The sequence below is a fragment of the Aotus nancymaae genome, unplaced genomic scaffold, assembly GCF_030222135.1.
Source record: "Aotus nancymaae isolate 86718 unplaced genomic scaffold, 86718_ANA_hifiasm-v0.15.2.pri h1tg000007l, whole genome shotgun sequence".
NCBI lineage: Eukaryota > Metazoa > Chordata > Mammalia > Primates > Aotidae > Aotus > Aotus nancymaae.
The window spans coordinates 3,263,953-3,287,163 of NW_026988418.1; the positions used below are offsets into that span (position 1 = coordinate 3,263,953).

General features: G+C 41.1%; 1 protein-coding gene across 2 annotated transcripts in view; it reads right to left on the minus strand.

Annotated features, from left to right (window-relative positions):
• Nucleotides 1-23,211, minus strand: part of TRIT1 (tRNA isopentenyltransferase 1) — a 40,062-nt gene that overhangs the window by 16,257 nt on the left and 594 nt on the right. Inside the window, exons 1-2 of one of the 2 annotated variants that reach the window (XM_064372206.1) lie at nucleotides 6,694-6,779; nucleotides 322-464 (exon numbers count right to left, since the gene is read on the minus strand). In XM_064372206.1, coding sequence (XP_064228276.1) covers nucleotides 322-395 — 74 coding nt within the window. In that variant the 5' untranslated portion in view covers nucleotides 396-464; nucleotides 6,694-6,779. Of the gene's footprint in view, nucleotides 1-321; nucleotides 465-6,693; nucleotides 6,780-23,211 lie in introns of those variants that run through there. The other variant, XM_064372205.1, reaches the window with a different exon arrangement.

Here is a 23,211-nt window from a genome sequence, read left to right on the forward strand (position 1 = left end):
TCTCAAATTTTCATGTGTGTTATGAATCACCAGGGACTCCTGTTATAATGCAGATTCGTATTCAGTAGGTCTGGAGTGGGGCCCAAGAATCAGCATTTCTAACAGGTTTCCAGAGGATGATGACATCACTCAGTCTAAGGACAAGAATCTGAGTGAAAAAGGCACTGTATCTTTCAGCTCATAGTCTGATGGGGATGGCATCCATCAGTAGTTAGGCCTTGGGTGCCCCTTCTGAGAAGAAATTGCTGCTACCGAGAAAAATTCTCTCTTGGCTTAGGCTGCTTTCACTCACGAAACCCAGCCAGTGCCTTTCCTAAGGATATCAGAGCAGTTGCTCTATTTCTGAAGTCCACCACTGTGTAATTGGTCACAAGAGGATCCACAAAGCTGATCATGTGGTGCCGGCAGATTCTCTGCTCTTGGGCAGAAACCTTGTTCGTGATGATGTCTAGGCCTTCATAGACCTAAAGGAAAGAAAATTAACATGAGAAAGTCAACCACCTCCATAAAATGCATACTTATGGATAGAAATTTTGATCTGTTTGTCCCTCCTGCCAAACACTTCACTAACCCAAAGCACCAGGGTACATGTATTCTAACAGAGAGCACAGCCAGATTTACGAAACCCAAAACAAAGAAAGAAGAAAACAGAGCACTGGTTTTCTTATCAAATAGCAGCTATTAGCTCAGTTTAAAAGGTAAGAAGGGTATGAAAATCCATGCCCAAGTAAAAACTAATTCTGCAAGATTAAAAGGAGGTCCTTTAGGCCAGAACTTTAAAGCATTGAAACTTGGGCAGGTTGTTTTATTTATTTTACTTATCACAAGACTCCAGAAAGGTAACATTTTGCATTGGTTGTTCAGTTCTACTTCAAAATGCTTAGATATTTCTTGGATTTAAATGGCTCTAAAAGGTTTTCAGAATTTGTATAAGATTGGTTCCATTTGTGGAAAAGTAGTCTAACTACAAAAATACATGTAAAACATACACATACACACTTTGAAGTCAGAACCCCTAATACTGCTGTACTCTAGTGGAAACATTGTGATCTATCAAAATTACTGCTTCAGGGGTCAGCAAGGACAATATAAATACTCAAAGGCAATATCCTGTCTGTGAGCTCTTGATCTGCCAATTCGACTAAAAAGTTCAAGTGTACTTTTTCTAAATGCAAGGTCTCCAAGAACAGATCTGAAAATACTAGTTTGAAAATAGGGATGAATACTTTGAGATTAAATGTTCTCTCTGTAATCACTGATTCCACAGGGAGCACTGAATGAACAAATAATAAGTTCCGTAGAACCCACAAAGATGTTAAAAGCATTTTTATCTCACGTTTCCCTTTACTTACATGGGTGTCAAATAAGTACAGTCCAGTGTAATGGTTAGGAGGAAAGACCCTGGCGCCAGGCTGCCTCAGCTCATTTCCTAGCTCTGCCACTTACTAGTTATTTGTAGTTGGAGAAGGCAGTTACTAACCTCTCTGGGCCTCATCCCTCATCAGTAAAAGGAAAATAATAATACCTATCTCCTTGGATTACTGTGAGGATTAAATGAGTTACTACTAAAAAGCACTTAGTTTTTGCCTGGCACATTGTTAAGTGGCACATAAGGGTCAGTACTACCTAATTGCTATCATTATCATTACTACTATCACAATAACTAAAGGAGAAGGGGAAATAATTTTAGTGTTACTGTTTAATACTCAGAAGCCTCTATGCTCTTAGTGACTGAGGTCATTTACCAAGCAAGGATATAAGCTATGTTCAATGAAATAAAATCGGTAAAGAGTAAAACAGCATATAAATAAAAAATAATGTAAATAGAGCCATAGGGAAAGTATCAACTCTGCCTTTTTAACTCATTTAATTTGTGCCTGACAGCAGACTCGCATTCTCATACCTGAAAATTAATGGAATCATAAATCATATTCTTTTCTGTATATCTTGAACAAGAGTTCCTTCTAATGTTATACAAAGTCATATGGTTATCATACACTGGTGTCTTCTGTGCAAATTAAGAAAATTAAAAGGGAGGCCAGACGCGGTGGCTCATGCCTGTAATCCCAACACTTTGGGAGGCTGAGGTGGGTGGATCATGAGGTCAGGAGTTCGAGACCAGCATGACCAACATGGTGAAACCCCATCTCTACTAAAAATACACAAAAAACAAGTGGGGCGTGGTGGCATGTGCCTGTAATCCCAGCTACTCAGGGGGCTGAGGCAGAAGAATCGCTTGAACCCAGGAGGCAGAGGTTGCAGTGAGCCAAGGGGAGACAGAGGTTGCAGTGAGCTGAGATCGTGCCACTGCATTCCAGCCTGGGCAACAGAGCGAGACCCCATCTCAAAAAAAAAAAAGAAAAAACAAACAAACAAAAAATCGAAAGGGGCCAGGACCAGTGGCTCACACTTGCAATCCCAGCACTTTGGGAAGCCAAGGTGGGCGGATCGCTTGAGCTCACAAGTTCGAGACCAGCCTGGACAACGTGGTGAAACTGCATCTCTACAAAAAATACAAAAAATTAGCTGGGTGTGGTGGAAGGCACCTGTAGTTCCAGCTACTGGGGAGGCTGAGGTGGGAGGATCACTTGTGCCTGGGAGACAGAGATTGCAGTAAGCCCAGATCACACCACTGCACTCCAGCCTGGACAATAGAGCCAGACTTTGTCTCAAAAAAGAAAAGAAAAGAAAACGGAAGGGGCTGGGTATGGTGGCTCATGTCTGTAATCTCAGCACTTTGGGAGGCCAAGGTAGGTGGATCGCCTGAGGTCAGGAGTTCAAGACCAGCCTGGCCAAGATGGTGAAACCTCGTCTGTACTAAAAAAAAAAAAATACAAGAAAATTAGCCAGGTGTGGTGGTGTGTGCTTATAATCCCAGCTACTCAGGAGGCTGAGGCAGGAGAATCTCTTGAACCTGGGAGACAAAGGTTGCAGCGAGCCAAGATCATGCCACTACACTCCAGCCTGGGCAACAGAGCAAGACTCTGTCTCAAAAAGAAAAAACAACAACAACAACAACAACAACAACAAAAAAAAAAAACTGAAGGGAGGAAAAGAGTTAATAATAACTGTTTATTCCCCTCTCTCTCTCTTCCCACAACCGTTGGTTGGCTCTGCTGTGGCTTAGAATTCCAAATGATCCAATATTAAAGAGTTCACATAGCAAAGACTTGATTTTGCTAGTAGAGGATTCCTGAATCCTGTTAAGTATGTTACAGTAAAAAAGATTCTAAAATTTCACACTGAGATTAATGTTAGTTAATGTTAATCAGTATCATATGCATAGCTGCAAATATACAATTACTCACATCTCTAACAAAGTCAAAATGTAAATATCTCTACCAGCACCTTCTATTAGAGACACTAGAAGGCTAGATAAAGTTTCTTCCTGTGATTTGACTTTAGGTGTATCTTCTAAAGTCCCTTAAAATGGTGAGTTTAAGAAAACTGACACATAAATATAATTCAAACAGAAGGTAACCCAGAGCTAGCTCACCTTATTTACTAAAGGAAGTGGCCTATTGTACCGCTTATGATATATAGAAATGCCAGCAAATATCAGGAAAAAGAAAAGAGTATTAATGGTTTAAACTCATAGAGTTAACAAATTAAAAACTGTAATTCATAAAAGTACTACAACTCAGTTACTAACATAAGTTGTCATCTTTGGGTGATCTGTTAACCCTCTGCCTCTTATACCATCAGATTAAAAGAAATGGGACATAAATATGTGGGTGATACTGACTAGACATCTGATTTACATATAATATGGTTTTATGGATATGTTTTATAGTCATTAACTAAATCCAAAACTGAAAACTTTTGAGCACCAAACACACCATTTGGAGGGCATGCTCACTGGAGTATTTTGGATTTTGGATTTTCAGATTTGGGATGCTCAATTGGTAAATATAATACAAATATTCCAAAATTAGAAAAAGCTAGGAAACCAAAACACTTCTGGTCCCAAGCCAAGCATTTTGTATAAGGGATACTCACCTGTATAATAGTGTATTAAAGCACAATAAATGAAAGTATATGACTGTGATCTGCATTGCAACAACAGGAAAAGGAGAGACAGACTATAAGTGAAACAAGATTGGTGAAGTGTTCATAATTATTGATTCTAGGCGATGGATATAGGGGTAGTTCATTTCATTATTTGCCCTATTTTTTTTATATGTTGGGAAATTTCCATAACAAAAAGTTTATTTAAAAAAAGACATGGATGTACTTCACAATCATTATAGTGGTTATTAGAAAAAGAAAAACAGAAACAGAAAATAGCAAATGTTGGCAAGGATGTAGACAAACTGGAACCCCTGTGCATTGCTCAGGGGAATGTAAAATGGTGCAGCTATTATGGAAAACAATATGGCAGTTCTGGGATGAGCAAAGTGGCTCATGCCTGTAATCCCAACACTTTGGAAGGCCGAGGTAGACCCAGGAGTTCAAGGTCAGCCTAGGCAACATAACGAGATCCCCCATCTCTAGAGGTTAAAAACAACAAAAATTAGGAGAAAAATAATATGCCAGTTCCTCAAAAAATAAAACAATTAACATACAACATATCAATTCCACTTCAGGTACATACCCAAAAGAATTGAAAACAGGGTGTTGGACAGGTATTTACACATTCATGTTCACAGCAGCAGTATTCACAATAGCCAAAAGGTGAAGTAATCCAAATATCCATCCATAGAGAAATGGACAAACAAAATGTGGTCTACGCATACAATGGAGTATTATTCAGCTTTAAGAAAGGCAGGAAATTGGCTGGGCGAGGTGGCTCATGCCTGTAATCCCAGTACTTTGGAGGCCGAGGTGGGTGGATCACCTGAGGTCAGTAGTTCGAGACCAGCCTGACCAACACGGTAAAACCCTATCTCTATGAAAAAATACAAAAATTAGCTGGGCATGGTGGCAGGCGCCTGTAATCCAGCTACTCAGGAAGCTGAGACAGAAGAATTGCTTGAACCCAGGAGGCGGAGGTTGCAGTGAGCCGAGATCGCGCCACTGCATTCCAGCCTGGGGTAGGGAGCGAGACTCTGTCTCAGAGAAAAAAAAAGAAGGGCAGGAAATGATGACACATGCTACAACATGGATAAACTTGAACATACTATGCTAAGTGAAATAAGCCAATCACAAAAGGACAAACACTGTACGATCTCATGCATATGAAGTACCTAGAGTAGTCAAATTCATAGAGACATAAAGTAGAAGGTTAGTTACCAGAAACTGGGGAGAGGGAAAAATAGGGATTTATTGTTTAATGGATACAGTTTCATTTTAAGAAGATAAAAACTTATTGGAGATGGAAGGTGGTAATGATTGCAGAGTAATGTGAATGTACTTAATGCCAATGAAATACTGAAAGGACTAAAATGGCCACTGAAATGGTTAATGGTCAATGTTATACCATAATTAAAAAAAAAAAGACTTGGATGATAGCTTTTAGGCACAATAAGAAACCAGTGAATAGCAGCAATAAAATAAAATTTTCAAAATGATGATAGCTGATACTGTTCTATTTCTTGAACTGAAATTCAGTTGAGTTGTGGTTACACAGGTATTTTAATATTTTGATAATGTATTGAGCTGTATAGTTATGAATTGTGTGTTTTTATGGGTATCCTTTATTTATCAATTAAAATCGTAGTGCACGGCTAAAAAGCAAAAACACAACATTTTTCACATTTTCACCAAGCATAAATATCTAAACAAACCCAGAAATCAATCAAGTTTGTAAACATCACATTTGGTCCAGAGGTTTAGGTCACATCCATTGTGTAAATGCCACAATCAGGCTTATGATTTTATTACCAGCCTAGAAAACATTCACATATGAGATCTGTAGCTGAATGTCTTACATTTCTCCTATTTTTCAGCTTCAATTAGTTTCAGCATTACCCTACCTACAATCATCCTGAATGCTGGGAAGAGCCAAAAGGATCTGTGCTATCTTTCAAAGACAGCATGCCACTCTGCTCCATTTCCCCTTCTCCCAAAGTACACCTGTGATCTGTGTATATAGAAATGATTTGGAATAAAATGCTTTTTTCTGCACAAACAATATTTGGACAATACTGAGGGACTACTGGCTTCTTGGTAGGGCCTGATGACTGAAATATTCTGAAAAATTCCAGGTTTAACCCACTTCATCAATTATCTAACATAACTGACTTATCTCTGCAAACATTTATTAAGAGGTTACTATGTGTAGGTATACTGCAAGATGTTAGTTACACAAAGAAGATTAAGAAAGTCCCATGGCCAGGCATGGTGGCTCACATCTATAATCCCAGCACTTTAGAAGGTTGAGTAGGAGGATCATTTGAGATAAGGAGTTCAAGACCAGCCTGTCCAACATAGTGAGACTCCATCTCTACGAAAAATTTAAAAATTAGTCAGGTGTGGTGGCACGTGCCTCCCAGCTACTTGGGAGCCTGGGGCAGGAGATTCACTTGGGCCCAGGAATCCAATGCTGGAGTGAGCTAAGAAAGTGCTGCTGCACTCCAGTCTGGGCAACAAAGCAAGACGCTGTCTCTTTAAAAAAAAAAAAAGAGTGCTAGTCCTCAGAGTCCAAGTTAGACACAAATAGCTGTAATAAAAGGAGATACATGATATAAAAGTTTATAACCATTAAACATTTAATGTTCTAGGCATTAAATTGGGTATTATAGAAAAGTATACCTTTTTGTTTCATCTCTGTTGACGGTTTATTTCCAGACTGAAAATAAATTTTGGAAAAATGGTACAAGGCTGAAATAACTTGAACTCTCCAAATCAACAGAGCTGAAATGCCCAGAGGAACTAATGGAGGTAAAAGAAATCTACAACAGAGGAAAAAAAAAAAGATATAAAAAAAACCCCCACAAACAACAACAACGACAAAGATATGGAAGAAACAGGGGGCCAGGTGTTGTGGCTCATGCCTGTAATCCCAGCACTTTGGAGGCCGAGGCAGTGGATCATGAGGTCAAGAGTTTGAGACCAGCCTGGCCAACATGGTGAAACCCTGTCTCTTCTAAGAATACAAATATTAGACAGGTGTGGTGGTGCGTGCTTGTAATCCCAGCTACTCGGGAGGCTGAGGCAGGAGAATCACTTGAACCAGGGATGTGGAGGTTGCAGTGAACCAAGACTGTGCCACTGCACTCCAGCGTGGGCCACAGAGTAAGACTCTGTCTCGGAAAAAAAAAAAGATATGGAAAAACAAAAAAACAAAGAAATCTACAACAGAGACCTACAGGAAAACCAGCAGAATCCAGAGCAGTGGTTCTCAACTCAAAAGTGATTTTGTTCACTGGGGGACATCTGGCAATGTCCAGAACCTTATTTTTTTTGAGATGGAGTCTTGCTTTACTGCCCAGGCTGGGGTGCAGTGGTGTAATCTTGGCTTGCTGCAACCTCTGCCTCCTGAGTTTAAGCAATCCTCCTGCCTCAGACCCCAAGTAGCTGGGATTACAAGCACCTGCCACCACACCTGGCTAATTTTTGTGGTTTTTTTTTTTTTTTCTATTTCTTTCTTTCTTTTTTTTTTTAGATGGAGCCAGGCTGGAGTGTGTGGCGCAATCTCAGCTCACTGCAACCTCTGCCTCCCAGGTTCAAGCGATTCTCCTGCCTCAGTCTCCTGAGTAGCTGGGACTACAGGCACGCACCACCACACCCAGCTAATTTTTGTATTTTTAGTAGAGATGGGGTTTCACCATATCGGCCAGGTTGGTCGTGAACTCTTAACCTTGTGATCCACCTGCCTCAGCCTCCAAAAGTGCTGGGATTATAGGCGTGAGCCATCGCACCCAGCCTATTTTTGTGTTTTTAGTAGAGATGGGATTTCAGTATGTTGGCCAAGCTGGTCTCGAATTCCTTACCTCAGGTGATCCGCCTGCCTCGGTCTCCCAGAGTGCTGGGATTATAGGTGTGAACCACTGTACCCAGCAAGAAACATTTTTGATTGTCACAACTGTGGAGTTGGGAGTGCTACCAGCATCTAGAGGGTAGAGGGCAAGGATGCTGCTAAACATTCAATGATGCACTCTGGTCTAGCCCTCAGCCCCTACCACAAAGAATTATCTGGTCCAAAAATGTCAACAGTCCTGAAATTGAGAATCTCTGATCTAAAGAAATTTCACTTTGCAGATACTCCCCACAATTTTTTTAGTGTATAGCCAAAGATCCCATCCTTTTAAGGCTCCATCCCTTTGGGCTGCCTTGCTGTAGGGTGGCCCTGAGTGTGCTAATCAGCAGCAGTGTCCATGGCAGTGGGCAGATCCCAGAGCTCTGGGTGCTGGCTGTGATGTCCCAATATAGCTGTCTACAAGCAAAAGGGAAAGCTGCCCCATGGTTTGGTTCCTTCCCTGCAAGCTATCATTCACCTTTTCACTCATGTCCTTCCCATTTCAAATTAGATCTTAAAGTCCTTCAATCACTTTCTTGCCTCAATGGATTATACCTGCCTTGAAAACCATAACCTTGGATTATGGCTCAATATAATCATCCACTGCTTGCTGCCCTCCACTGCCCTATGGGTATCTCACTGAGATCATTAATGAACCTGACTGCCAAATATAACACTTTTCTACTAAGTTCTCAAAACAAGTAATGGAAAAAGCAACAATCTGATAGTATTGAGCTCTCTCTCCATAAATCACTCCCCTTTGAGGCTTCAAGGGCACCATTCTTTCCAGGTTTTTCTTCTTATCCCACTAGACCTTCTTCCATCTATTTTACTGAGGCCAGCCACTGATCTATTAGCAATACCCATCAGGGAACAATATTGAGAAACAGCAGTCTTTATGGCATCCACCTGCCCTTTTAGTATTATAAACTTTCTCTGGGTGACACCCATGGCTTCTACAACCATTATTGTGCTGATAACTCCCAAAATCCATATCCACAATCTAGTTCTCTTTTTGTGGTGTCAGACCTGTATATTCAACTGTCTAGTGGACATAATCGAGAAGCACATGATATATGGAAAAGTGGTTAACAGTAAGGACTCTCGTCAGGCATGGTGGCTCACACCTGTAATCCCAGCACCATGGGTGGCCTAGGCAGGTGGATCACTTGAGCCCAGAGTTCAAGACCAGCCGGGCAACATTGTGAGACTCTGTCTCTACCAAAAAAAAAAAAAAAAAAATTAGTCAGGTATGGTGGCATGCACGTAGTCCCAATTACTCAGGAGGCTAAGATGGGAGGGTTGCTTGAGCTCAAGAGGTTGCGCTGCAGTGGGCCATATCTGCACCACTACACTCCAGTCTGGGCAGCACAACAAGAAAGAAAGGAAGTAAAAAAAATAAAGAAAGAAAAATTTTAAAAAATAAAAATAAAAAAGGAAGAAAAGAAAAAAAGGAAGGAAAGGAAAGAAGAAAAAGAAAGAAAAAAGAAAAAAGGGAGGGAAGGAAATAAGGAAGGAAGAGAAAGAAGGGAGGAAAAAGAAAGGAGAGAGAGGGAGGGAAGGAAGGAGGGAAAGAAGGTCACATTTCTCTTCTGGAACCTCAAGTTTCTCACATCTAACATCTCTTCTAGTTCTTTTTTTTTTAAGATGGAGTCTCTGTTTCCCAGGCTGGAGTGCAGTAGCGTGATTTTGGCTCACTGCAACCTCCCCCTCCCAGGTTCAAGCGATTCTCCTGCCTGAGCCTCCCAAGTAGCTGGGATTACAGGCACCTGTCACCACGCCCAGCTAATTTCTTCCAGTTCTAATAGTCCAAGCTTCGGGAGAAAAGATAGTTTTATCATAGGTACATGAAAGGAAAAATTATTTTCTTAAAGGATGTTGACACTCACTGGGAAGTTGATTTTCCTTTAAACAAGTTCAACTGAAGAGATGTTGAAGAGTAGGGGAAAGGTTGATCTCTTGATTAATTTTACTTTTTTATTAAAAAAATCATAACTATTTTTTTTGAGATGGAGTCTTGCTCTGTTGCCCAGGCTGTAGTGCAGGCACGACCTTGGCTCACTGCAACCTCCGCCTCCCAGGTTCAAGCAATTCTTCTGCCTCAGCCTCTGGAGTAGCTGGGACTACAGGCACGTGCCACCACGCCCAGCTAATTTTGTATTTTTAGTAGAGACGGGGTTTCACCATATTGGCCAGGTTGGTCTCGAACTCCTGATCTCATGATCCACCCCGCTCAGCCTCCCAAAGTGCTGGCATTACAGGCGTGAGCCACCGCGCCCAGCCAAAACTAACGTTTTTAAAAACAACTTCAGTAGTTTAAGACTAATAAGTTTGCTGTAGGAACATCAAGGCCATTATTCTTTTTAACTGTGGCAGAAATTCAACTGTAGACATGCTGAATAAATTGGACAGATTAAGATGCTCAGAAAGCAGGAGGAGGCCAGGCACAGTGGCTCACACCTGTAATCCCAACACTTTGGGAGGCCAAGGCAGTTTTAGTCAGCTAGCTGTGGTGGCACATGCCTATAATTCTAGCTACTCAGGAGACTCAGGTGGGAGGACTGCTTGAGCCAGGAGGTCAGAGCTGCTGTGAGCCATGATTGCACTGCTGCACTCCAGCCTGAACGACAAGGCAAGACACTGTCTCAAAAAAATAAAACAAAATGAAAAAGCAGAAGAACCGGCCGGGCGTGGTGGCTCATGCCTGTAATCCAAGCACTTTGGAGGCCAAGGTGGGCGGATCACCTGAGGTCGGGAGTTCAAGACCAGCCTGACCAACATGGTGAAACCCCGTCTATAAAAAAAAAGAAAAAAAATTAATTTTAAAAAAAAAAAGCAGAAGAACCTGTGCCTGATTTGTTGAGTAAGTGTGGTGAGACTCATGGTTTGGAATTTAGAGTGCAGATCACGGCTTTTATTCTTTCCTATGGCTCTTCCCTTTAAGGGAAAAGAAACCAGAATCATATAAGGCCACAGTTTTCAAACTGAGATGTGTATAATACGCATGTGGTACATTCTTCTGAAGCATCAATCTTACTAAGTAGTTTTAAAAAATTGAAACATTTTTACATCTAAACAAACATTAGGGCAGATAATGCAAAATTGGCACATATTTTTAAGTTAAAACATGAGAAACTGCAACATAGAGCTTCTGCAGCGGCTGCTTGGAAGTTCACCTGCAAACAAACACTGGAGAAGCACGGGCATAAGGAAATTCAGAACATCCATCCAGTCCAAACACCCAAAATTGTATATTTGAGAATACTGAGGCTCCCCTGACCATGTAACCGGCTGGAAGCAGAGACAGGACTAATGCCAGGATGCCCTGCCTATAACCCAAGTTATTTCTGCTGCCTCCTACTAGTAGAATTTTTGTCCCCATTTGACTCTGGTGTGTTTGTTTGCTTTAAGTAATGAATTCCTACTGAGGTGAAATTAAATTCCAGAAACTGAGGAAAAGACAGCTACCACACACTGAACCCCTTCAAGGTTCTTATGAGAGAAAGCTACAAATATACACACAGACAACGCCATGTGACCATAATGCTGACACAAAAACAAAGGGCTTAAGAGAGAAAGTAAGGTTCATAATGAAGTTTCCATTCTTTGGCCATCTGTACAGCCTTAAGATTGGCCCATCTTTGATGATTTCAGTGATATTTTATCTCAAGATACCTAAAATAGCATATGAGAGCTGAGGTACTCCAGTATTTGGAGGTCCATGTCTAAGTTAGGAGGAGACAATAGAGTATCATGGAGTGGACCATCTAGGTTCAAATTTTGCCTCTGCCATCCAGCGGTGGCCTTCACTTAGCAGATTATTTAAATATCTAATTTTTTGTTGCTTCTAGTGTCCCCATCTGTAAAATGAGGATATTATGAGCACCTACACTCCTTATCAGGTTATTTGAGGATTAGTGTTAGTGCATGCAAAATGTTCAGAATGATGCCAGGTAGATGAGCACTAAGCAGGGAGTGATCACTTGAGCTCAGGAGTTCGAGACCAGCCTGGACAACATAGGGATAAAAAATTTAAAAATTAGCTGAGCATGGGTATGGTGGCACACGCTTGTAGTTCCGGCTATTCGGTAGGCTGAGGTGGAAAGATCACTTTAGTCTATGAGGTTGATGGAGCAGCATACCATCTCAGAAAAAAAAGTCACTAGTTGCTAGTGTTGCTAACATAAATGAATATATACCCAGAGCTTTCAAGCCTTTATTGCCCCTGTTGCTCTTCCCTACATACTTGTAGGTAACTGCAGGTTAACTGTGGGGTCCTGTGTTATCCAGGCATACTTAGGTCTGGATATGTTTGGTTAGCTACCCAATTTCCTTTCCTTTTTTCTCCTTCCCTTTTTCTTTTTTTGGTTTACTTCTCATTACCTAACACAGTATTTGTAATAATGGTTTTCTTTTCTTTTTTTCTGTTTTTTAAGAGACAGGGTGGTGCTCTGTTGCCCAGGCTGGAACGTGGTGGTGCAATCTCAGCTGACTGCAGTAACTTTCCAGGCTCAAGCGATTCTCCCATCTCAGCCTCCCAAGTAGCTGGGACTACAGGTGTGCACCAGCAGGCCAAGGTTATTTTTTAAATTTTTGTAGAGATAGAGTTTTGTCATGTTGCTCAGGCTGGTCTCTAACTCCTGGGCTCAAGTAATCCACTCACCTTAGCCTCCCAAAGGGTTAGGATTGCAGGCATGAGCCACCACACCTGGCAGACATGAACTCTTTCAAAAAGAGTGTTAAAAAACTATTTGTAGGCCGGGTGTGGTGGCTTATGCCTATAATCCTAACACTTTGGGAGGCTGATGTGAGAAGACTGCTTACACTCAGGGGTTTGAGACCAACCTGGGCAACAGTGAGATATCTCTCTCTCTCTAGTATAGTATTTTTTTTTAATGGCTGGCCAAGAATGGTGTCTCACGCCTACAATCCCAACATTTTGGGAGGCAAAGGCAGGCAGATGGCTTGAGCTTAGGAGTTGAAGACCAGCCTGGGTGACATGGCAAAACCCCGTCTCTACAAAAGCAAACAAACAAAATTAGTTAGGTGTGGGTGGCGCACCTGGGACTGTAGTCCCAGCTACTTGGTAGGCTGACGTGGAAGGATCGCTTGAGCCCGGGAGGTAGAGGCTGCAGTGAGCAGAGACTGTACCACTGCACTCTAGCCTGGGCAACAGAGTAAGACCCTGTCTCAAAGACAAAATAAATAAAAGGCGTAACAAACAGAAAACTCAAAAAAGACAAACACATGTGGCCATGCTAGGTAAAGTGGCTCACATCTGTAATCCCAGTGCTTTGTGAGGCTGGGATATGAGGATCACCTGAGGCCAAGAGTTCAAGACCAGCCCTGCAAACAGAGGGACAACATCCCTACAAAAATAAAATTAAGGAGAAACACCAATGGCCAATACAGCCTTGAAAAGATAATTAACCTCCCTCGGAAATGTAATTAAAATGAAATCCATTTGTTATTTACCAGAGTGACAAGAATGCAAAAGACCGGGAATACACAGAACTGCAAATGTGAGGTGAAACAGACACACTACTGGGTATAAACTTTCTCCAAAGTAGTATGGCAATATGTTTCAAAATATAATTGTGCAACTCATCAGCAAAAAACAACTCAAGTGTAAAATGAGCAAAGGACTTTGAACAGATATTTTTCCAAAGAAGATACAAATGGCCAACAAACACACCAAAAATGTTCAAAATCATTAGCCACTAGGGAAATATAAATCAAAACCACAGTAAGATGCCACTTCATACCCACTAGGATGGCTATAATTTTTTAAAAAGGAAAATAGTAAGTGTTAGAATCGATAGGGAGAAATCTGGTACCCTTGTACTTTGCTGGTGGTAATGTAAAAAGGTATCGCCACTGTGAAAAACACTATGGCAGTTCCTTAAAAAGTTAAATACAGAATTACCACATGATCTAGCAATTCCACTCCCTGGTATATACCCCAAATAATTCAAAACAGGTACCAAAACAAACATGTACACTGTGTTCACAGTAGTGTTATTTACAATAGCCTAAAGGTGCTAATGTCTACCAACAGATAAACTAACTGTAGTATATACATACAATGGAAAATTATTCAACTATTAAAAGGAATAAAGTACCAATACATGCTACAACTAATGTAAGTGAAAGACGCCAGGCACAGGCTAGGGATGGTGGCTCATACCTGTAATCCCAGCACTTTGGGAGGCAGAGGTGGAACCAGCCTTGGCCACATAGCAAGACTCCACCTCTTCCTCTCTCTCTCTCTCTCTCTCTCTCTCTCTGTGTGTGTGTGTGTGTGTGTGTGTGTGTGTGTGATTTATATGAAATAACCCAGAATAGGTAAATCTATAGAGACAGAAAGCAGACTGGAGGTTTCCAGGGCTGCCTGGAAAGAGAAATGGTGAGTAACTGCTTAATGGATATGGGATTTTCTTTTGGGGTGATGAACTATTTTGCAACTAAATAGATGTGGTGGCTGTACTACATTGTGATTGTACTATGCGACTGAATTGTTCATTTTTAAATGGTTAATGTTAGGTGATTTTAACCTCAATAAGAACAATAATACAAAATATACCCTCTACTGAAGCTCTTGAAGTGGAAGAAGATGGGAAAAAAAGCCATGTGTGTATCCTCTCAACCAACAATATCATTCTAGCAATTTATCCTGAAGAGAGAATCATATAAGGGCAAAAATACATATGTGCAGAGATGTTCATCTCAGCATCATTTGTAACAGCAAGAAACTGAACACTTCAAATGTCCTTCAGTAGAAAACTGGTTAAGTAAATCATGGTGCATCTATATGATGAAATAATAAACAGGGACTAAAACAATAATGTAGATAAGCTGGAGAGCTAACACTATTCAATTTCAAGACTTACTATAAAGCTTCAATACAAGACAATGTGATATTGGTGAAAGAACAGACACATAGCTCAACGGAACAGAATAGAGATATCAGAAACAGACTTAAAAATATAATCAGTTTTGACAAAGGTGCAAAGGCCAATTCAATGGAGAAAGGATAGTATTTCAAAACTGGTGCTGTTACAAATGAACATTCATATATATATCTGATATACAGCCTTATGCAAAAATTAATTCAAAGTTGATCACAGACCTAAATGTACAGTATGAAGTTATAAAACATCTTAAAAAAAAAAAAAAAGGGGGAGGCCAGGCACAGTGGCTTATGCCTGTAATCATAGCACTTTGGGAGGCTGAGACAGGTGGATCACCAGAAATCAGGAGTTCAAGACCAGCCTGGCCAACATGACAAAACCCCATCTCTACTAAAAATACAAAAATTAGCCGGGTGTGGTGGTGTGTACCTGTAATCCCAGCTACTCAGGAGGCCGAGGCTGGAGAATTGCTTGAACCCGGGAGACAAAGGTTGCAGTGAGCCGAGATTGCGCCACTGCACTTCAGCCTGGGCAACAGAGCAAGACTCCATCTCAAAAAAAGAAAAGAAAACGAAATTTGCATGACCCTGGGCTTGATAATAAGTTTTTAAGATGACTTCAAAGACACAATTCATAAAAGAAAAAAAACAGATAAATTAGGCATTATAACAATTTAGAACTTTTGCTCTGTGAAAGATACTGTGAAGAAAATGAAAAAATAAGCCACAGAATGGGAGAAAATATTTGTGAATAACATATCTGATAAAGGATTTGTACCCAGGATATATATAAAGAACTCTTAAAATTCAACAATAAGAAAACAAACAACCCCACTCCTGTGGGCAAAAGATCTGACAGACACTTCACCAAAGATATACAGATGGAAAATAAGCATATGAAAAGAAGCTCAATGTTGGCCGGGCGCGGTGGCTCACACCTGTAATCTCAGCACTTTGGGAGTCTGAGGAGGTGGAAATCACCTGAGGTCAGGAGTTTGAGACCAGCCTGGCCAACATGGCAAAACCCCATCTCTACTAAAAATACAAAAATACATTTGTTCTCATTTTTTTCCGTAGTGTTTCCAATTCAATAACCAAAATCCTATTGGTTGTATTTCTAAAATATTCAAATGGTTACCTATTCTCTCTAGCGAAAACCCAACTTCAGCCTCTCTCACCCAGGCTAATGTAACAGAATCCTAAACTTTTTCCTTCTCTAACCCACTCTCCACCCAATTACTTTGTAAAACAGATTTACTACCACTTCCCTCTTTAAAACCTCAAACTTCATGGCATGACTTTTGAGGGTCTCAAAAATTTGTTCCCAGGATCTAGATTTTTTATTTTTACCTCCTACTACTGTCCCTCAAGTACCCTCTATGCCAGATAGTTGCTGGTCATTCCTTGAAAACATATCATGCACTTTCTTAACTTTGCCCATAGTGTTCTTTTGTCAGTAATATTATTCTTCCCACTTCTCTGCTTGATAAAATGTACACAGTGGTACAGAAGAAAAGAATGGGATGGAGGATGAATGAATAAATAAATAGGACTTAGAGGGAAAAGTATAAAACAGCATGGAGACAGGGTTCAAGACAGTAATTTTGGGTAGGAATGAGACAATAACAGCACCCATATCAAAAGGTTGTGATGAAGATATTAGATAATATTTGTCAAACTTTTAGAACAGTGCCTGACATATATATTTTTTGCTATTATCTTCAGCAGTATAGTTATTATGATCATTCATGGTACAGTAGTGAGGGCTTTAACTCTGGCTGCCACAACGAGGGAAGAGCAGGGAGGCTGTTGCTCACAAATAGAGCCCCAAAGGGATCAAGTGGCAAACAGGATCCTGGTCTGATTCAAGTTTCTAAGGAATTCAAAAGTACACAAAAAAACAAAGCTAATTCCATTAAATCACACTGGAGCACATATGTGAATTCCTATGCATTCCAAGTAACTTTTACTCCTCAAATACATATTTCTTTTTGAAGTGGAGCTGCTTCAACACCCTGCCCCAGGGTGAAACATCAGGGTAGCACTCATCCTCATGAATCTGAACCTGTAAGCCTCATTTGTGCTCTCCTATGATTTCCCATTTGTCCAGTAGTTACTTCTCCTTCCTTGTAGAACACAGATTTGACTCCAAATTCTCCCTGTTGCTGCAAAAACGTAACCACATATGTACAACATACACAGCTTAATATTGTAGACAAAAGAAAACTAAATTCACTTACAATGAAGGTGAACCAAGGGACCTAGAAATTATATATATATATATATATATGATGAGTTGAAAATTTTGAGATTTCCTTTTTAGCCTCTTGTAAGTCTTAGTCCTTTTAAAAGACTGCCTTTGTCAGTTGTGGCAAATAGCCTCATACAGACTCCATTTCTCCTGGTGAACAGGTCTTCAAGCCTTTTATTTCACATTTTATTAAGCCACTGTCATCCACCATTCCATCTCTCCTTTCATATCCCCCCAACCCGCAAGCATTCCATATCTCCCTTGATCAGACAGTCTTTTGGTACAAACACTGCTCCTACAGTACGTCCCAAAGCAGACAGAAAGAATACAGAGGCCGGGTGGGGTAGCTCATGCCTGTAATTCTAGCACTTTGGGAAGCCAATGCAGGAGGATCACTTGGGGTCAAGAGTTCAAGACCAGCCTGGGCAACATAGTGAGACCCCATTTCTATTTTTTTTTTTTTTAAAGAAGGCAAGTGTAGTGGTTCACGCCTATTATCCCAACACTTTGGGAGGCCTAGGTGGGCGGATCATGAGGTCAGGAGCTCGAGACCAGCCTGGTCAACAAGGTAAAACCTCATCTCTACTAAAAATATAAAAATTAGCTGGGTGTGGTGGCAGGAGCCTGTAATCCCAGTTACTTGGGAGGCTGAGGCAGGAGAATCACTTGAACCCAAGAGGCAGAGGCTGTAGTCAGCTGAGATCGCGCCATTGCACTCCAGCCTGGGTGACAAGACCAAGACTCCGTCTCAAAAAAAAGAAAAGGAAGAAGAACAAAGAGCTCCACATCTATTAGATAAGATGATACATACTCTGCTTGCTTACTAGTCAGACTGCCAAGAATCATTTGCTTTTCCTCTTGTAGGTTTAAACAAACACAAAAGGAACTGTGCTCCTATGTACAGCTAATGCTTTTCCACAGGACTTGAAGAGCTGAGGCATTAGAGACACTTCCTCTCTATAAACACAAACAGAACACTTTGTTTCTTTTCTCTTAGCATATAGTTGGTAGTTTGTATTTCCAGGCCATCATTGTACATGTCTGGCAAGGGCCTTCAATTTTCTCAGTACAAGGTTTCATCCAGTCACTGAAGGCCTCGCATTGTACCTTGAATTTACATGCCAAGAAAAAGACAGACTGAAAAGAAGACCTTCGGTATCATCTTCCTGAAATATATCAGACTCTACAAATGAGTTAGAAGACCCAGATCCAATTCCCAGTGTCTTGCAGTGTGATCTCTAGACGGCTCTTTAATCTTCCTGTACCTCCAGTTTTTCCATCCTGGAAAACAGGGATTGTATTACCTGTACCTCCTTGAATTCAGACTCTTACTACGGAATGAGACTATTTTTATTTCTATAATTTGTGAAACAACCACCATTCAGAAGACTCAGCAAATGAAGCACAAATGTTTTTTCTCACTTCTGTCAGAACTGCCATGTAGAAATCCTCAGCAAAACCTAAGAGAAATCCCAAAGCAGATAATTCCCTCAAAAAGTAGTTATGATTTCCCAGTCCACAAATACCATGCATAAGAATCTATGCATAAGGGAGGGAAAATGTTTTCAGGACCTCCTGGGTTTGTGTCATAGGAAAAAAAAGAAAAAAATACTGGGAAGCAAGAGGACAGGCAGGACCTTCAGATGCCAGATGGCTAGAGAAGTAAGTCACTGCATATCAGGCTACATGAAGAAACTATCGCTCTAGACACAATACCTTTAACAACCCCATTGTAGTTTTACCTCAGGAGTTTAAAGCACTTGTTCAATGTTTACAAAAACAAATACTTTCTCTGGATAGGAACTGCCCTATAGGTGCTATAGGTGTTGCTCTGGGGATGACCCTACAGTTTAAAGTAGGACAAAGGGGTGACAAAAGCAGTATGAGGTGTGAGATAATTTAACATTTAAGATAGTGTAGTGCAATAGTTTTTGAGTTACTGGTATACTTCTAAATACAAAATTTTCAGCAGGACACCAAAAGGAATTATTAAAATGCAAATACTGGTTGTAAAAAACCCAATTTGGAAACTTGAAAAGACTTTCTAATCATCACACTTTCTATTTGGTCACCCTTTGATCTGTTACAACAAAGAAGTTTACTGTTCTGTCTAGGCTCTCCACAAGTCCAAGTTTACCCTTTGTTCCAATAGACACTGTCTTTGGTACCAACTTGACATTAGATTCTATTAATATCTCTTAGCTGGAGCAAATTTTATCTTCAAAGAGTGCATCAGGTGGCTTCCAGTCAGCTAAACACTCCACTTGACAGATACCACTATGAATTAACACTGTGATTTACAATATGAATCCTAAAATATATCTATATCCTGATCAGAATGTAGCACACTCCTATGAAGAATGAGTGGCATACAAGTTAAAAATTCCCAGCCGGTGCAATGGTTCACTCCTGTAATCCCAGCACTTTGGGAGTCCGAGACAGGTGGATCATGAGGTCAGGAGATCAAGACCATCCTAGCTAACATGATGAAACCCTGTCTCTATTGAAAATACAAAAAATGAGTCAGGCGTGGTGGTGCACGCTTGTAGTCCCAGCTACTTGGGAGGCTGAGGCAGGAGAATGACTTAAACCCAAGAGGCGGAGATCGCAGTGAGCCAAGATTGTGCCACTGCACTCTAGCCTGGGCAACAGAGCGAGACATAGTCTCAAAAAAGAAAACCACAAGCTATAGTCTGGGTGCGGTAGCTCATGCCTATAATCCCAGCACTTTGGGAGGCCAAGGCTGGCAGATCACCTGAGCTCAGGAGTTCCAGACCAACCTGACCAACATGGAGAAACCACGTCTCTACTGAAAAAAAAAAAATACAAAATTAGCCGATTGTGGATTGTGGTGGTGCATGCCTGTAATCCCAGCTACTCGGGAGGCTGAGGCAGGAGAATCGCTTGAACCCGGGAAGCACAGGTTGCAGTGAGCTAAGATTGAGCCATTGCACTCCATCCTGGGCAACAAGAGTGAAACAACGTCTCAAAACAAAACAAAACAAACAAACAAACACAAGCTGTAGGCCAGGCACTGTGACTCATACCTGTAATCCCAGTACTTTGGGAGACCGAGGCAAGAGGCCAGGGGTTCATGACCAGCCTGGTCAACATGGCAAAACCCCATCTCTACTAAAAATACAAAAAAAATAGCCAGGCGTGGTGGCACACACCTGTAATCCCAGCTACTTGGGAGGCTAAGGCACAAAAACTGTTTAAACCTAGGAGGTGGAGGTGGCAGGGAGCCAAGATTATGCCACTGCACTCCAGCCTAGGTGACAGAGGGAGACTGTCTCAAAAAAAAGAAAGAAAGAAAAGAAACAAACGTTTCTATGGTACACAGCTAGAAAGAGTAAAAAGACCTAATAGCTATTACAGAGCTATATCCAATCCTCCCTGCCAGAACCCAGTAACTTACTTAAAAATAGATGTAAGGCCCACGGTGGCTCACGTTCTCGTTTATGGCTCAAGATCTCATTTATCAGCACTTTGGGAGGCTGAGGCAGGTGGATCACCTGTCAGGAGTTCCAGACAAGTCTGGTCAACAAGGCAAAACTCCATCTCTATTAAAAATACAAAACTGGGTGTGGGGTGGGCGCCTGTAATCCCAGCTATTTGGGAGACTGAGGCAGGAGGAGAATTGCTTGAACCAGGGAGGCAGAGGTTGCAATGAGCCGAGATCACACCACTGCACTCCAGCCTGGGTGACAGAGTGAGACTCTGTCTCAAAAAAAAAAAAAAAAAGATGGAAAATTATTGAGAACACTTTCTTGACAGGAACTATGCGTGGTTTATGGGGGGAGGGAGTCAGAGGTCTTAATATGGTGACATGAGTAAAGACCTGAACAAAGAGGGGAGCAAGCCACGTGGTTATGTAGGCACAGAGGTTCCACTAAGTAGAGGGAAAAAGTGTCCTGAAGTAGATTCACTTCTGTGCCATTCTCCACAAATCCACCAACTAGACATCCCCTTTGGATGTCCTGTTGCCACTCCCATGTGCCCTGCAAGATCTCTCTGACTTCCAGGTTCACCATATTCTCGCAGACATGTGAACCTGAATCTAGACTCACACTGTGGGAATCATTTTCTTCCCTGACTACCCAACTCCTATTGTAACATGACACTACCTTCAAAATGTTACATCTCTTTCTTCCTCTTCATTCCCACTAACACCAAGCCAACCCAGAAGTATAGAAATTATAGAACAAGAGCCGGGTACAGTGGCTCACGCCTGTAATCCCAGTACTTTGGGAGGCTGAGGTGAATTACTCGAGGCCAGGAGTTCGAGACCAGCCTGGCCCACATGGTGAATCCCCATCTCTACTAAAAATACAAAAATTAGCCAGGTGTGGTGGTGCATGCTTGTAATCCCAGCTACTTGGGAGGCTGAGGCAGGAGAATCCTTGAACTCAGGAGGTACAGGCCGCAGTGAGCTAAGATTACACCACTGCACTCCAGCCTAGACGACAAGAGTGAAACTCTGTCTCAAAAATAAAAACAACAACAAAAAAATAAAGTATAGAACATAAATATTGGCATGGACTTAGATGTCATCAGTGTAACTCCATCTTACTGAAACTCTTATTACTCAAGTCTCTGAAGTATCAGACCAAAGATCTATTATTACATCATTCTTGGATATTTTTCATTCAAGTACCATATGTACTGCTCACAAATTAATGTTCCTTACACACTGCCTTCATCATGTTACTCATCTCACATTCCATATGTACAATTAAATATTCTCCTTTTACTATCCTACCTATACACTATGCCCATTTCACCTTCTAAATCTTCATCTTCATTCATGTTCCTTTTATTTTAACATGTACAGTAGTGAGAAGGGGCCAAAGAGTAGAAAAAGGAGTTCCACTTGTAACTGTGAACAATCAACTAAGACAACTCAGTACCTTTGGACCAGCCTCGTGCTCTTTTCTTTAATAAGCCTTTTCTTCTTTCTTATCTATCCAAACTTGACCTATTTTTAAAGCCCCTTTTCAGAGAGCTTTCCATACTAAGCCAGCCTTCACTGATTTCTCCTGTCTCAGAAATTCTATAATACTTGTTTGTCATAAAATCTAGCATTTGTAGTCTCTCTCCTCCCAACACCTTGCAAATCCATTAATACCTCTGTCCAAACATTTATTAGCTCTGCCTTGTTTCATGTTCAGCTGGACTGAAACTCATTAAGGGCAGGGATCATGATTCTGTCTCTTCAGTAGGGCCCTGCAGAAAATAGCAGCTCCTATATTTTTACCTCTTACTATGAGCCATATATTGTATAAAGTACTGCACATACTTTATCTCACTTAATCATCACAATAATGTTGTGTTATTGATATTATTCTTTCTACTTTACAGAAGAAGAAACAAAGGCATGAAGAGGTTAGGCTATAGTTGCATATCTTGGAAAGACAGCTGGCATTTGAACTAAATTGTCTTCTGAAGCTGGCACAAAGTAGACTGCAAACAAATTATTTGTTGAATATCCGATCATTTCATGTGTGCTGATGGTCTTGTCATGCCAAATAACTAATGAAAGCAGAAACCATGCCCACTGGCTTCTGGGAGAGTTGGGGAAAGGAAATGCCCTTCTTTGCTGAGTACTCATCAGGTGCTAGGTTCAGTGCCAGGCATTTCATGTTCAACATCTCATTTACTCTGTGAAGACTCAAAACTACATTCTCTTCAATACCTGCTGTAATTCCTCCATCAGATATTTGCCCAAAATGTCATCCACTCTTAATCGAGCAAAATGCTCCCAGATGTGATGTACATCGCTTCTGGGCCTCCTAGTTCAAAGAAGAGGACAAAGTCCCTTCGACTTTAAATCGGTCAGTAGGATTTAAAACCTCCGCTTAAAAAAGCATTTACAACGAGTTTGGCCTTATTCGGTACAGGGCACTCTGTTCTTCGTTCTAACACTCAAGATCTCATTTATCAAGCACTATAACCTTGTGCGGTAGGTGACATTTTCCTCACTTCACAGTCACATAAAACAACGTCCAAATAAAAGACATTGTTGATCCGAAGTCGCATGGCCAATGACAGATTCGGGACTAGAATCCAGGTCTCCTGACTGTCAACTCTATTCCACTCCCGCAGCACACACCATAGGCGGTATCCAATTTATCCTTATCTCGCTGGGCT